Raw genomic sequence first — 15215 nt, forward strand, 5'->3', positions numbered from 1 at the left:
CATCACCTTTTGTAATGAGACAGGTACAGTTGTATCTTATGCTTCTGGTATGGCCTTTCTGGTAAAAAGTGGAAAGTAGAAATTGGATCTCACATTTCTCTAGACCTTGAAATGAATGGGCAATGACATCCTTATTTTATCTCACAATTGTCTGTATAAGAATATAGTTTAGATGTTGATCATCTAGACTAACTATTAAAAGAATTCTAGGGAAAGCATGGAGAGTAAACAACAAATATTTGTTAGAAAATTTATCATATAAAAACTGCAGTGGACCTGTCCCCTTTGTGTGCCAATACCATAACCAATTTTGTTGTCAAACTGTTTAGAATGAGAGTCAAATGGATTGGTTAGAGGGTTGGCAGCTCTCCTTTTTTTTTTCTCTTTCTCTGTTTTTTTTTAATAGTTGTTAAATAATAAAAAATTAGCAAATTCTTTTGACTAAGCTGGGATTAAATGAGTATCCAAAATATCTAACTGGAATATTAAAAATAAAATTCTATAGGAAGTATATATATTAGTAAAGAAAAATTCAGATGATAATTATAAATAGTTAATAATTTATTTTAGATTTACTGTTAGTTATCTTTAATTCTAATAGATAATTAAAGTTATCTTTAATTTTAATACTGTTAGTTATCTTTAATTCAATAACTCTGTTCTAGAGTTAGGCCACTTGAGTTCAAATTCTGCCTTTTGTTTTTATGAGGTGTGACTTTAGGTGAATTTTAATTTTTAAAAATATAAACGTTTTTGTGCCTTGATTTCCTTATCTGTAAAACAGGGACAATGATATTATCTAAATCCTGGAACTATTCTGAGAACTAAATGGGGCCAATACATGTAGCAGTGCTCAGTGCAGGGAATAGTATTTTTTAAGCATCTGCTAAATACTGTTCCTGTTTCTTTTTAGTCATCTCTCCAACATCCATCCATCCATCCATCCATCCACCCATCTTTCCAATGTATCTGACAACATAGACTGATGATTTTGGTGGGGGACTTTCTTGCCATTGAATATGTAGAACTTTTAAGTGAATGAACTTACTGGCCAGGGGTGGGGGGAAGAAGAGATAGTCCTGGAAAACCAACTTAGGTACAGAAATCTACCTTAAATCTTCTGGTTAAATATAATTCTCTAAATTTGTTTCTGCCTATTCATTTAATAATATTTAAGTAATTGGGTAATAATATTTATTGAGTGGTTTATTTATGCAAATTTATTGTACTAGGTACCTGTGGGAATATGGAGAAACCAGGATTTTGTTCTTGCCCTTGAAAAGTTTGTAATCTAGTTTGGATTACTTTTCAGAAATGTGATGACAGTATACTTTTTAAAAAGATTAAATAAGATAGCATGCATTAAGTGTGGAATGAGGGGCATAAAAATAAATTTTCAGAGCACTTATTAGGAGTGATTAGAAGAGGGATGGATCATAGTTACTTGGAATAATCTCAATTGGTTTCCTAGTGATAAGAAAGGAGAGTGAGGGAAGTAGGGACAGGCAGGAAAAGCAAAGGCAGGGTAGCAGCAATAAGTGAAGCCTGAGTCCATCCATCTAGCTAGAATAGAAGGTTAAAGTGTAGCTACTAGAAGATAAATCTAGAAAGATTAGTTGGATCTGAATGGAGGGCCTTGAATGCCAGAGTCAGGAGTTTGGAGTTTTTTTCTGTCATCAGGGGAAAGCCACTGATGTTTCTTGATCAGAAGAGTGGCTTGGTAAAGGGACTGGCAGTAAGATTGATTTGGAGGGGGAGAAATGAAACTAGGGAAATTAGAAAATGAAATTAGGGGACTCTTACAGAAGATTCAGTTTAAAGTCTGCTGTGAGTCTAGGTATGAAGTGTAAGAAAACCCTACTTAGGTAAGATTATAAGCATGGTAAGAAGGTGTGAGCAGAAGAAATTTTATTAAGGAAGAGTTGATGGAACTTAATGACAGGCTGGCAATGTGGAACAAGAATAAAAGAGGAGACAGATGCAGTGTCATGTTTTGAATTTGGATGATTTCGAGAATGATGCTTTTCTGGGTGTGAATGAATGAGGAAGGGTGTTGAGGAAAATAATGATGAAACTAATTTTAAGTTTGTTGAATATGACATAGCAGAGTACATCTTGGTATAAATGTCTAGCAGTCATTTGAGGACTGTTGTATTTCAGGAAGATGAGAGAGATTCAGTGTTGGGTATATAAATATAAAAATTATATGATTTAGATATTAAGGAATGAGATGTTTGACAAAAAGAGCATAGAGGAAGAGTAATGTTTAGGTTGGCAGCATTAACATGTGAGTGTTATTTTCTGTGATTATATATTCACCTTAAGTTTGAAAAATAAGCTGTTTGCTCATCTCTCCCTCTCTGATTTTCCCCATTCTCTTTCTTTCAAATATTAGACAACATATATAGGCAATATTGATTATCTACAGTGTGTGAGCCCTGTGCGGGACACTGATGATTCAGTAAAGAACAAAACAGACATGATCTCTAATCTCATGGAATATGTAGAATAAGCTTACTTTTTAAAAAATGTAACACAAAGTCTTTTAATATTTTCTATTTTTCTTCCACTGAGTATAAGCTTATGATAATATCTTTGTAAGCATTTATCTCCCTAGGACTAGAAGACATTCTATGACAACAGGGTTTTTTCCCTTCCTCTTGTTGATCTTTTTTTATTATTACTATATTGTATGGAATATTCTGTAGGACCATAATTTAGGAAATTGTTAAGTTACTCATCACTGAAGTTTAAAAAACACTAATTGCATCCCCTGTGCTGGGAGGTTTTTATTTTATTAAGCTTAGTATGTAGAGTTTTTTGGGCCAGGGTGGTGAGGAGGAAGCTTTATTCTGTACCTGGAAAGTTGACAAGGTCTAGGAAAAACATCTTTTCCTAAAACAGTCTTTTATCTCAAATCCAGACTTCTTTAATGATGTGAAATTTATCTCAAATCGCAACAAAACTTGCAACTGGAGATTGGATTTTCATTTTCCTCTTTTTCTCCCATCCCCATTCAGCTTCTGGTTTAGCCACAGAGTCAATCCAGTGTCTTCATCTTATCCTTTTCTCCACTCTACCCTTATAAAATGGGGCAATGGTGGAGTAAGAATAAAGTATAAGATTGACCATTTCAGATTTGTAAAGGATGAAATGTCTACATTTATATGGTAAGATTCAAGTTCAGGAAATCTTATGTTGTCGATGGTCCCTGACTCATTCCACATGCACTCCGGTGCACTGATTCCTCCTCTCCCCCAAATGACCCATTTTTTTGTGGATATATGTTGGAGAATTAAAAATGATATTATTTAGACCAGAAGCGTGGGGTCAAAATGGAATATCAGGCCAAAGCTGTGTTTTGTATATCTCTGTTAAAAGGAGGACATTATTGGTAAAAGAAGAAACCCCTATGTGTGGAGTGTTTTCAGAATGGGAAAGAGTTTTTCTCATACTGGAAGGAATGATATAAATCCGAATATTTTAAATTTTGAGTTAGATCTAAAATCACTTTACAAAAGGAACTTTTTAAAAAGTAGTTTGTTTGGAGCAACATCTATATTTATATCTTAAGAATCTTCAGAGCATGGGAGAACCATGTCAAATTTTCAGTGCTTTAATACTAACCCAGTTTTGGGTTACTGAAATCATTTCATAGTGGGCCAATCTGGCCACCAAATTTGGACAAGAATTCCAGATGCTGAGTGTCTCAATAATAGTTGTAGACATGTACCCTATGCTTGGTTGTTTTTCTAAACTTGGATAGAAGTACTAAACCAATTTTGTTAGGTGAATTTTCAACCTCGAAAATACAGGCCAGTTTAGAAAACAAAAATGAAACATTACTTTTTTTTTTTTTAAGGAGAAATTAAGACAAAAGCTTTTGAGGTTGGATCTTACCTGTTTATCTTCAACCTTCAGAAATGTTTTTAGGCTGGGAAGAAATTGCTTAAAGCATGGTTTTTATAATGGACATGCTGCTGACATACACAACATTATCGGCCCAAATGGCAGCAATATAATTTGTAGGCCTTGTACTCTGTCTAGAAAGTTGTAGTGCTCTTACTGGTATTTGTATTCACTTTTTATGAATTAGTCTTTCGTGTTGTTTTTCATTTTAATTTAATGTAAGGCTAATAAATCTTATTGTTAAATAACAAAGATTGTATCATAGCCTTCAGTATTAAAATGCACTCCTTTTTTGGGGGAAGCCAGATAGATGTGTTTACTCTGTAGAGAGATTTAGATTTGATTTTTTGTTTTCTTCATGGTAATTATGTTTGCACTTTGCTGATCACTAGTTGTGCATTATTACAATGGAAGGTGACAATTTGATTGTCTTCAATTGGAGAAACAAGTAATTTTATATTCACTAAGCTGTCAGGTAACACTAACTCACAGTACTAAGAGCTCCTGGCAATGCAGCTTGGCACCTATATTTAACTGCTTTGATGCTTGTGTAACCTCCGCTGAATCAGAAATACTTTGCCTGCTGGAAATGGTTTTCAGGGTTGTACAATGAGGTTTTCATTAAGTAGACAAACTGAAAATGAACTGCAAAGCCACGGTTGTTTCTCTCCTCCCCTTTCCCCTTCACCCTTTCACCAACCCCTCCCCTTCCCTTGTCTCACCCTTCCCCCATCTTTTCCCCTCCCTGTTCCTCCTCTTGATAGGAACCTGAAATTTATACCTTATTTCATTTATATGGAAGAGAGAAATTGCTGGATAGCTTTATTTAGCTGAAGGAAAACCTCAGAGATTAACTTTTTTATGTAATTTTGCTCATCGTCATCACGTGAGCCTTCATTTTTTTAAATGATCTATCTAGCATCAATTTTCATTTTTCTCTTTTTTTCTGGCAATACTAAAAAGTGAAAATAGGGGTAAGAATGGAAAAGTATACAGTGATGGCTTCCTGCCCTTTCTCTCTGAGAAGTTATTGTTCTGGTTTATGATTCTTATTAATAAGTGGATAAGATATTGTATAATTGGGCTCCCAGACTAGTGGATTGGTTTCAAGCTGACAAACACATGTTTGGTTTTCACTTTAAAAATTATGGTTCTCATTTCATGTGAAGAGGAGATTCAAAGTAAGCATATATAAATAAACTCATTCTGCTATTATTGTAGACAGTTTTCATTCAAGCCACATAGAGGCCTTTCAGTTTGAGCTATAAAGTCATTGTGCTTGATTAAAATCCTCTAAGTTAGTGTGTATTTATAGTAGCCATTGTTTGGTTTTGCTTTTATTGTTAAGTGACTGATTTTATTTATAAATTCTGGGCCTGGCTTTCCAAGGCAAAGATCCCAACGAGTTATTGGTAGAAAAACTGTGAGAAAAATTCAGTATCACTATAAGCAGAAGTATAGGCAAGGGTTATATGAAGTCAAGTTGTTTTGATCTCCAGAAGAAACTGGATACTCAGAGACACATGTAACAATTACAGGTTTTCCATAGGCAAGCAGGCAGGCAGGCTGGTCTTTAGGCTGGTTGCCTGCCTCTTCCAGAAGATACTAACCAATTAGAAAGAGGTGGTTACGTGATGTAACATTATCAGGAGAAACAATTCATGAGTCAAAGCATTCCAAGACATATGAGCTCTAGTCCAAAGAACAGTCTTAAGCTATATAAAGTGACAGCAATATTGTCAGCTAAATATAAACTCTAGAAACACAAACTTTGATGACTTGAGAAGAATCTGTTCCAGGTAGTCCCTGTTTTGAAGAACCTCAGAAGGCCTTTGGAGACAATTCTGGTGCTTTGGTGTGAAAAATTAGAAGCCTTAGATAAGTCAGAATCCATTAATTTAAGCCCCTTCTTAGACATACTTCAAGGGCCTCAAGCATATTTCATTTGCCTCATCTCTATTGATCTGACAGGTAAATCAGTGAATTTTCTTCTGACAGATATTGTCTGTATATGTTACCATATACATTCTGAAAGAGCCACTATGAACCTTAAAAGATCGGTTTATGGCTCTCCAAGGTGGCTCTGAAAGCAGTTACCTTCTTTTTCACGGAATTTTCTCAGTTACTTATTAAACAGATGAAAGAGAGGGAGAAAACCTGGCAGAAGCTGGGGAAGCTGGGGTTGGAGTTGGGGAGAGGAGGTGGTGCTGGATAAAACAATGCAAAGAATCAACACCGCCCTCAGGCCTTACCCTAATGAAGCAGGAAAATTTTTGAAAGGGATATCTTCATTTTAATGTTTGGAACCAAGAGCCTTCCCCACCCCTCAATCCTTAGACGTGGAAATTAGAGGTGCAGGAAAAATCATTCTTTGCCCTGGGCTGGGTGGACTGGCATCCTTTGTAGGGGTTCCTAAGTATTGTGCATTTTGGCAGCTGAACATATCTGTTACTCATGCTCCTTAAAATGAGAGGCACTGTGTTATATTTTTGGAAAATTAGTTGTTTATTTCTTAGTATCAGATCAATGGCAGCATTAAATTAACAGTGAATTATCTGACAGAATTTAAGTCTACCTTGGTAGCCTGGGGCCGAGTTGCAAAAACAAATGTGAATATTGGCCTGAATTTTTAATTTTTTCTTTAAGTAAACCAACTATTAAAATGTTGCTTTATAGTAAAAACAAAGCTTCTTTTGAATAAATGTAACACACCTAAAAAGTGAATGCCGTTTGATAATTATCTTAGCAGTAAGGAAAACATTTTTAAAAATCAGGTTAAAAATATTGTTGCAATAAACTCAGTTGGCTCTTTTTGATACCTATGTAAATCTCAAAGCGTAGTTTTGAAATGGATTCTTCTCAGGCAAATGGTTAAAAAAAAACAAAAACAAAACAGTAATTTCAGGTGGTGATGCCCTAGGAGAAATTTGTTTCAAAATAATCCTACCCTTTAAACATTTACAAATAACAGTTTCTTAAAGATAACAACAGCAGGTTGGGCTGTTTTAAAATTCTAGAAAATTTGATTTTCTGCCATAGAGGGCTTAATGTATAGATATACATATCCTTACCATTTTATAAAGTCTTTAGACCAGCTGATCTTAATTTCTTGTTAAAGAACATGAAGTATACTTACTGTCTGAATAAATTTGTAATGGCCTAAACATTCAGATTTTGTTCCTGGGGTTTTGGAATTTGAAGTAAAATAATTATCATCTTTCTAGAGATAGTCATACTGACTTCCTAGAAAACATTATCAATTGCTGGAGACTTTATTTTCAACAGTGTCATTCCCAAAAGTCCTAAGCCCTGAAGTTCTTCCCAATGGCCTGGCATCCTGGGAATTCACTTGATCTTCTGGGCAGAGACATTTCAAACTCGGGGAACACATGATGGGACTTTAGTTTCATGTGTCCCAAAGATATGTAATTCTCTTTGGAGGTTTTACTTGATAATAGCTATGCCCCAGAAAACCATCTTGTTTAACCAATGTGATAAGTTGACAATGTAGTTTTTCTCTCTGATTATAATGTACTCTGTGTAGTCAATACACTAGTACCATGTGAGTGTAATTTCCTCTTTTATTTTATCTCCAATGCACTGTATTATAAATAAACAGTTAAAAAAAAACACCAAACAAATCTGTTGCATCTCCTTTTAAGATTGTACCACTGTAGACACTTGTTCTAGTAAAGTAGAATTGGGCGCATTTGATTGCATTTAAATTTTTCATGCTTCAGCAGTTTGGCTGGGAGCACAGTAAAGAAAAATCCCATGAGCGAGGATAGTTTAGAATAATAGAACTTGATTTTGTGTATTATAGCGGCAACATTTGCGCTGCTTTAGTTAGGGTTGTGTCAGCACTTCCATTATAAACCCCTGTTTTCAGGGGGTATAACTAGGGAGATTTTTTTTAATACAAATTAAAAAACAATTCATTTGAATGATTTTTAAGTTATAATAGTGCAAAAATAAAACAAAGTAAAGTCACACAGAAATTGACCATCTTCATAAGGATTTTGATTCTTTTGCTTACTAGTTTTATATGACAGCCCCCAAAGTAAGCTACTGTTCTAAAACACTGGGGGTGAAAATTTTTGTAGTGAAAAATTACTAAATGACCATTAAAAATAAAAGTAAGCATCTCAGGTGACATTTTAAAACATGAAAACCAAGTGTATATTTGATTGATGAGTTTCTAAAGGAGAGTAGCCATGGGAAGTGATTATAGTAAAGGTATTGCCAAAAGTTAGGTATTTTGCAGCTTTCAGAATAGTTTAGTTGGTCTAGTAAAATGTTTTAAACAGGAAAGCTAAAGTAAAGAAATACATCCTTTGAATGAGGATGTAATCAGTAAGTTGAAGGATTCTTTAATAAAGTAATTGTGCAAAAAGTAATCAGTAAATTGAATCTAATAATCAGTGAATTCTAGACTTATTTAATAAACTGCTTTAAAAAGGATTTGTACACATTTTCCTTATAAATACAACAAAACTACCACACTACAACAAAACCAACAATTAAAAAGAAACCTGAAAGAAGCCCAATAATTTTATCAAAAGGAAAAGCCTGCAAGTGGAACCATACCACAAAATCACCTTCTTCTCTGCTAGCAACATGTTGAGAACTGTAAGAGAGTAAACTCAAGAAATTAAATAAAATATGATATGGTAAAGTATTCTTGGAACAAAAATGTTAACTTCTTTGCTAAAGGAAAGGATTTTGAAGTTGAGTATGCCTTCCTTGGTTGTTAACTGTTATTGTCCTACACTCCCCCTCTCTTTGTCCTCTAACGATGGTGTGAACTGAGGATGAACAGTCAAATTTAATATTGCTTTTTTTTTGGCAGCCTATCTTTTATTTGCAACCTTGATAGACATTTGTATTTGTAGGTGCAAAATAAAAGACAAATTGTGTGATGTTGTAAATAGGTAGCTTTCCTGAATGGTCACTGGAGGAATCACCAGAAGACTGTTGATGAAGTAGAGGTGAAGCCTTTCCTCACTAATTGTATTCAGCGTGTAATTTCTAAACTTCCCTCTGAATTTTGATTTTCAATTAACACTCCCCATTTGAAGATAATTTTCTATTTAATGTAATTGCAGGAAATAATTTATTGGCTGATTAAGACTGAGGGCCCAGCCTTCCTTAAGAAAACACTCTAACAAACCAGCCTTTAAACTCAACTCAGCTTTGGACAGATTTAGTCTATTTTTACAGCTGCATGGTTGTGTTTAATTAGGATTGTGCACTATTGTTCATTGGTGCAGTTTATACTTGAAATTATTCTTAAGAGACTTTTCATTTTGGGTTTTGTGTCATGATTAATTTATACTAAAGCAACAATCTCAGATATTGCTGTTGGAAGGAGCCAAGTCACTTTATAATAAGAGGATGTTTGTTGGGGAGCTAAAGTCACTCTGAGTTTTGGCTTATGACTTTCAATTGTATTTAACTGTTTTAAAAGGCAGCAGTAAATTCATTCTTTTGTTTTCAATGTGAATGATTACATTATTGGTACTGTCATTATCTGAACTATGAAAACACTCTTGTTGTTTATGGTAAACTCTGGGTAAACTTGCCGACCAGTTATAATTTGCCTGGCTTTGTTGTAGTATTTACAGTGATCCCTGTAAATGAGAAACATCCTTTAGTATCATTTTCCATACATGTATATGCATTTTTCCATTTGCTAGTATTGCTAGAAATTAGTCAAGAATGTATTTATCTCATCCTTTGATATAGTACTCTTTAGGACATTTCATTTCTTTTTTCTCAAAGAAGATATAGACATTCTTCTGCACTTCCTTTCCCCCACTTTATTTTCTAGTATCAAGTCTAATAGATGAAATTTTATTATTTGTAGAATGATTATTATAAGTAGGTATCAGCATTTTAATATGTTTCAAAGCACTTCAAAAGCCTGTAATACTTTTATTTAGAACTGTGCATAATTAGATTAGCTGATCTTATATTAATTTTTTTCACTGTAGGATACTAAATCTGAGCCCCCTCATTAATTGTGAGAAATTTAGCATTAGCTGTTAAATCCTATGTGAAACATGGGCTGCTACATAAAAACTACTGTTTAAATTGGAATTAACTTAATTATTTTTCTTTGCACTTGATATTTCCTTCACTGCAATATTCATGAAAGCATGTGACAGATTTGTAAATTTAACTGTTAATCTCAGATTTCTAGACCCTTTAATCAGTATTTATTTGTCTGTAGAAACAGTACTAGCAAGTTAATGATTTGCTAATTTGAAAAATGCTCATGTGGTTTCCTATGTTAACTGATTTGTGCATTTTTTAAAAAATGGTATGAAATCAATTAATGTTAAAGAGCAATTAAGGTGGAGATTTTATTCCTTCGTTACACAGCAATTTTAGAGCTAAAGATGCTATAAAACCCAAAACAACATAAAGTTTTAGAAAAAATACTCAATTGTCTTTTCTTTTAAGTTATAAACTTTTGGTGGTTTTATTTTAAACATTTTGCTAAGAAAACCATCTTAACAAAGCACAGAATGGAGACCTTGTGCAGAATGCAGTCAATGTTTACTTGTGGGTACGTAGATGAATGTTTAGTAATTGTTTTTGCAGTTTTAAAAATATGATGTAGGCATTTTAGTATTTTAGTATTTTCACAGTAAATGCTTTGAATTTTGTATTTGGTTTCTAATATAGAGTCATAGTTATTTCATATACTCAATTCAAATGTTACAAAATTGCCCTACGATTATTCTAACATTATCGGCTGCTCCATCAATATGTCACTTAAAAGTTAAATTACAATAGTTAATCCATTTTTAAAATCTTGAGAAAAGGATCAGATTGGCACTAAACCATGGTACATGGTAGGCCTGGCACTCATAATACAAGGTATGAACTAAGAAGTCAAGACCAAATTTTTTTTAGGACTTCCAACATGTATTATGTGCTTTCCGATTGTATTTTCTCACATAGACTTCTTTTGTTCCCCCATAAAACATAAGAGAAATTTGGATATTTCTACTTAAAAATCATCCTCCAAAATGGCTTGTCAGTTCATTCACTTACTTATTTTTCCCATTGTTAGCCATCACCCTAATTTGATGATCTAGTTGGGAGAACTGGGAGGAAAAGCGCACACATATGTATACTATATGTTATGAAAACTTATTCCATGCAAATTTCATTTGTGGATTTTTTTCCAAGATTTTATTTATTTATTCATGAGAGACACACAGAGAGAGGCAGAGACACAGGCAAAGGGAGCCTGATGTGGGGATTCCATCTCAGGACCCAAGGATCATGCCCTGAGCCAAAGGCAGACGCCCAACCACTGAGCTACTCGGGTGTCCCTCATTTGTGGATGGTGTGTAGCAACTACTAGGAAAAGGTTTGCTGAGTTAAAAGCAGAGAGCGAAAACTCAGCTTCTGCTGAGTTTTTTTCCCCCCAGTGGTTTAGAGTAGGTCATAAACAACTTGAAGTTAGAGAACCTACTTTTTTTTTGTATTCTGAATTAGTCAACTGTAAGGGATGGTTTGCTTTTTCGTCATTGACAGCCTTTTCTTCTTCTGCAGAAGAATGTCTTCCAAGCAAGCCACCTCTCCATTTGCCTGTGCAGCTGATGGAGAGGAAGCAATGACCCAAGATTTGACCTCAAGAGAAAAGGAAGAGGGCAGTGATCAACATGTGGCCTCCCATCTGCCTCTGCACCCCATAATGCACAACAAACCTCACTCTGAGGAGCTACCCACCCTTGTCAATACCATCCAACAAGATGCTGACTGGGACAGTGTTCTGTCGTCTCAGCAAAGAATGGTGAGCTTTTAAAATCTGGCACTGTCATGCAGTGTGTCCGTGAGTGTGGTGTCTTAGAAGCAGCTCAAAATACCTATTCTAGAATTATTTGTGTTCAGGTCACAGAACAAGCACCGTGGTTATATGATTGATATTACCAATACACTAGGAACTGGGAAGAATTGGAAAAACGGTTTGTGATTTAGTTTTTGTCTGTTATTAGGTCAACTCGCCAAAAAGATATTTAATTTAATTTGGGGGAGGTTTGGTTATCCTATTCCCTGAATAAGGCGGTGAACTTGATAATGACACAAAATAGGTAGTGTGTGTCTGTGTGTTAACACTGAAATATTGTATTAAGCAAAAACATGTCTATGGGAATGAGGTCATATGGTGAATACACCTTCAGTGAGGAAATGTAGGTATTATTTTTAATGGTCATTTTTGATTTATGATAAAGCTTTTCTCACCTACCTGACTATATATTAATTTCAAAAGGATGTACAAAACTCCTGAGTATCATTCAATCAGGCTTCAGTTTTCCCTGAAGGTAGAAACAACATCAGATACATGCCAGCTTTCCCATGAGAAATTCTGTCTCTAACCATCAGAACAGAAGCTGCAGTAAGTGGCATTGTCTAGTTTAAACCAAAAAAATACAGTTTTTTTAAAAGTATCTAGAACTGACCAAGATCTTAACAGATGTTATTAGATTAGGAATTGATAACCTGCTTTACATTTCTTAACTTTTGGTTACGTTAATGAAAGATACTTTAAGTGGGCTGTGAGGAAAAGTTTTATTCCTTAATAAAAAATAAGATAATATTTAAAAACGCCTTTACTACTGATAACATGTGTTTAAATTCTTGCTCTCTGCTTAATGCTTAATGTCAAAGACTTGATTCTATAAATTATGGAGGCAAACTTTTTTTTTTCAGCTGATTTTGCAGCAACAACTAGTGCTCTGGAGCAGTAGGTAGGAAGTAGGGGATTAGAAGAAAAATAAGACTTTTCTAGACTAACTTTAGGTTCATAGGGGGTTGTCATTATACCGTTAGATATATCCACTGGAAATTTTATTTTACTTTCATTGGAGGAGAGAGAGAAAGTATAACAAGGCAAGACTAAAAGACTAAGTCTGTTTTTCTGATTGAACTGAATCGTTTTTGTAACCAGTCGCTGCCACTAAAGATAGTAGGCCCATGCTTTGTTTTTATTTCATCAAATGTTTATGGAGCACCTTCTCTGGGCTCAGCATTTTACTAGGTGCTGGCTGTATAGTTGTGAAAGAACATGCATGATTATGCTGCCCTGGAACTTCTATCTATGAGAGGAGACAGAAATTAAATAAAACATGTACATAAATACATGATTAAAATTGTGATCTGCGTTAGGAAGGAAAAGAACAGAATGCTATATGAGAAATAATGGGATAAAGCTAATTTAGAATAGATGGATAGAAATACTTTCTCTGACCTAAGGATGATAGGAACTAGCAAGGCAAAGAATAGAAGAAAGAGTAAAAATAGTAGAGGGAACAGCATATATGAAACATTTGAGGTGAATAACATATAGCTGAGTATCAGGAAATGAAAGATAGTCTTTGAGGTGCTTGGGTGGTTCAGTTAAGTGTCCAACTTGGGTGTAGCTCAGGTCATTATCTTGGGGCTGTGAGATTGAGATCTGCGTCAGGCTTTGGGCTCAGTGGGGAGTCCAAAGAGACGGAGATTCTCTCTCCCTCTCCATTTGCCCCTCCTCCTGCTCCCTCTCTCTCTATATATATCTGAAATAAATAAATCTTAAGAAATAGAGATAGTTTTTTTTTTGTGGCTGGAGTGTAATGAGTAAGGATATATTGTAGCAACAGATATGATTGAAGAGACTGGTAGGGGTTTGTATCCAAGAAGACCATATTGATAATGTTATAGAAGTGAGTTTTGATTCTAGGTGCATTGCAAAACCATTGAAGGATTTTAGAACATTGCAGATAGATTACTCTGGTATAGTATGAATTGGTGGGAGGAAGATAGAGTGAAAGGAGTAAGGCCTGGTGGGAGCCTACTTCAGAAGTCCAGGTAAGGGGTGCCTGGGTGGGTCAGTCAGGTGGTCATCAGACTCTTGGTTTTGACTCAGGTGGTGGGATCAATTCCCCATCAGGCTCTGTGCTCAGCAGGGAGTCTGCTTGAGATTTTCTCTCTCCCTCTACCCCCCTCTCCCGCTGGTGCACACACTCTCTCTCTCCCTCCCTCCAATAAATAAATAAACCTTAAAAAAGTCCAGGTAAGAGATGGTAGTGGTTTGGATTAGTGTAGAGGCAGAAGTGATAGAAAGAAGGGTTAGGTCCAAGATCTATTTTGCCGCTTATGTCAAGTATAGTCATGGACAATTAAAAATAATGAAACTGAACAATACAGGTTGAGGCAGAAATAATTTACTTCAAATTTTACTTCTTTAGAGAACATGCTACTTATTTTCGTCAGTAAAATTTGTTTGTATTTTGGCAAGTGCCAATTTGCTTCAGTGATATATTCTCAGTTTTATGACCTAAAATTTTGTCAGAAAATAGATATTAATAATTTGCTTACCAAATTTATTTAAAGAGGGATTTATGGTAGTATAAAATAGTTTAAATTTACACATATATTATATATTAGTATAAAAGAAATCATATTTGTTGGAAATGTTTTCAAACTTTCACCCTCTTTTGATATCAAGCACTGCTTTCCACTGGAGCCTTTGTGTATTCTGAATGTCTGGAAGCCAAAATATTTTGTTTTAACTCCCACTCTATAGTATTTCCCAGCTGTGTACTTATATGGTATAATAAAAGGATTTAACAAATGGGAAATAGCAGCTGCATTTGGAAATTCCCTTTGTGCTCCCTTTTCATTCGATAGATTCAATAATGTGTAACAACTGTAGCATCAGACCTGTAATGACTTACATTGCAAGTATCATATCACCAACCAATTTTTCATTACAGGGAAGGAAAACAATAGAAGGACCTTAGGTTTCTGGGCAGTCCCGCAAACCTACTATAGAGGTGTGTGTGTGTGTGTGTGTGTGTGTGTGTGTATGTGTGTGCACTCGAGGTGGGGAGACTTTGACTTAAGTAAAATTTAATGAACATTTCACCTCATTCTACTTTCAAATCAATATGACATCCAAAAGTATTGTTATGAAGTTAAGTGTAACTTGGTAGCTATCATCAATGGATCATAGTCCGTTACCCACTGTAATTGAGCCCGATAAAATAGCCATGGAGAAATAAAATTTAAAAGTAATAAACAACAACAATTCTCCTGACACCTATCCAATTTCCATTGTTATTTACTTTTTATAATGGCCTTCACTTGTGAACAGTTAGAAACAGGCATTAAAAGTTTCTTATCTGCTGGGTTCAGGAAGGGTTTTACTTTGAAATATCAAGACCACGGAAGAGCTTTACTATAAGAGACAGTAAAGACAAAGCAGAGAAGTTCTGCTAAGCTGCACTTCCTGTTTAGAAAAAAAATCT

The 15215-nt window shown here is 34.8% G+C and overlaps 1 protein-coding gene across 1 annotated transcript in view; it reads left to right on the forward strand.

The window, feature by feature from the left end:
* SOX6 (SRY-box transcription factor 6) overlaps positions 1-15215 on the forward strand; it is a 411290-nt gene that overhangs the window by 45850 nt on the left and 350225 nt on the right. The window contains exon 2 of the mRNA XM_055317952.1: positions 11479-11719. Coding sequence (XP_055173927.1) covers positions 11483-11719 — 237 coding nt within the window. The 5' untranslated portion in view covers positions 11479-11482. The remainder of the gene's footprint in view (positions 1-11478; positions 11720-15215) is intronic.

Source organism: Nyctereutes procyonoides, unplaced genomic scaffold (assembly GCF_905146905.1).
Source record: "Nyctereutes procyonoides isolate TBG_1078 unplaced genomic scaffold, NYPRO_anot_genome, whole genome shotgun sequence".
Lineage (NCBI taxonomy): Eukaryota > Metazoa > Chordata > Mammalia > Carnivora > Canidae > Nyctereutes > Nyctereutes procyonoides.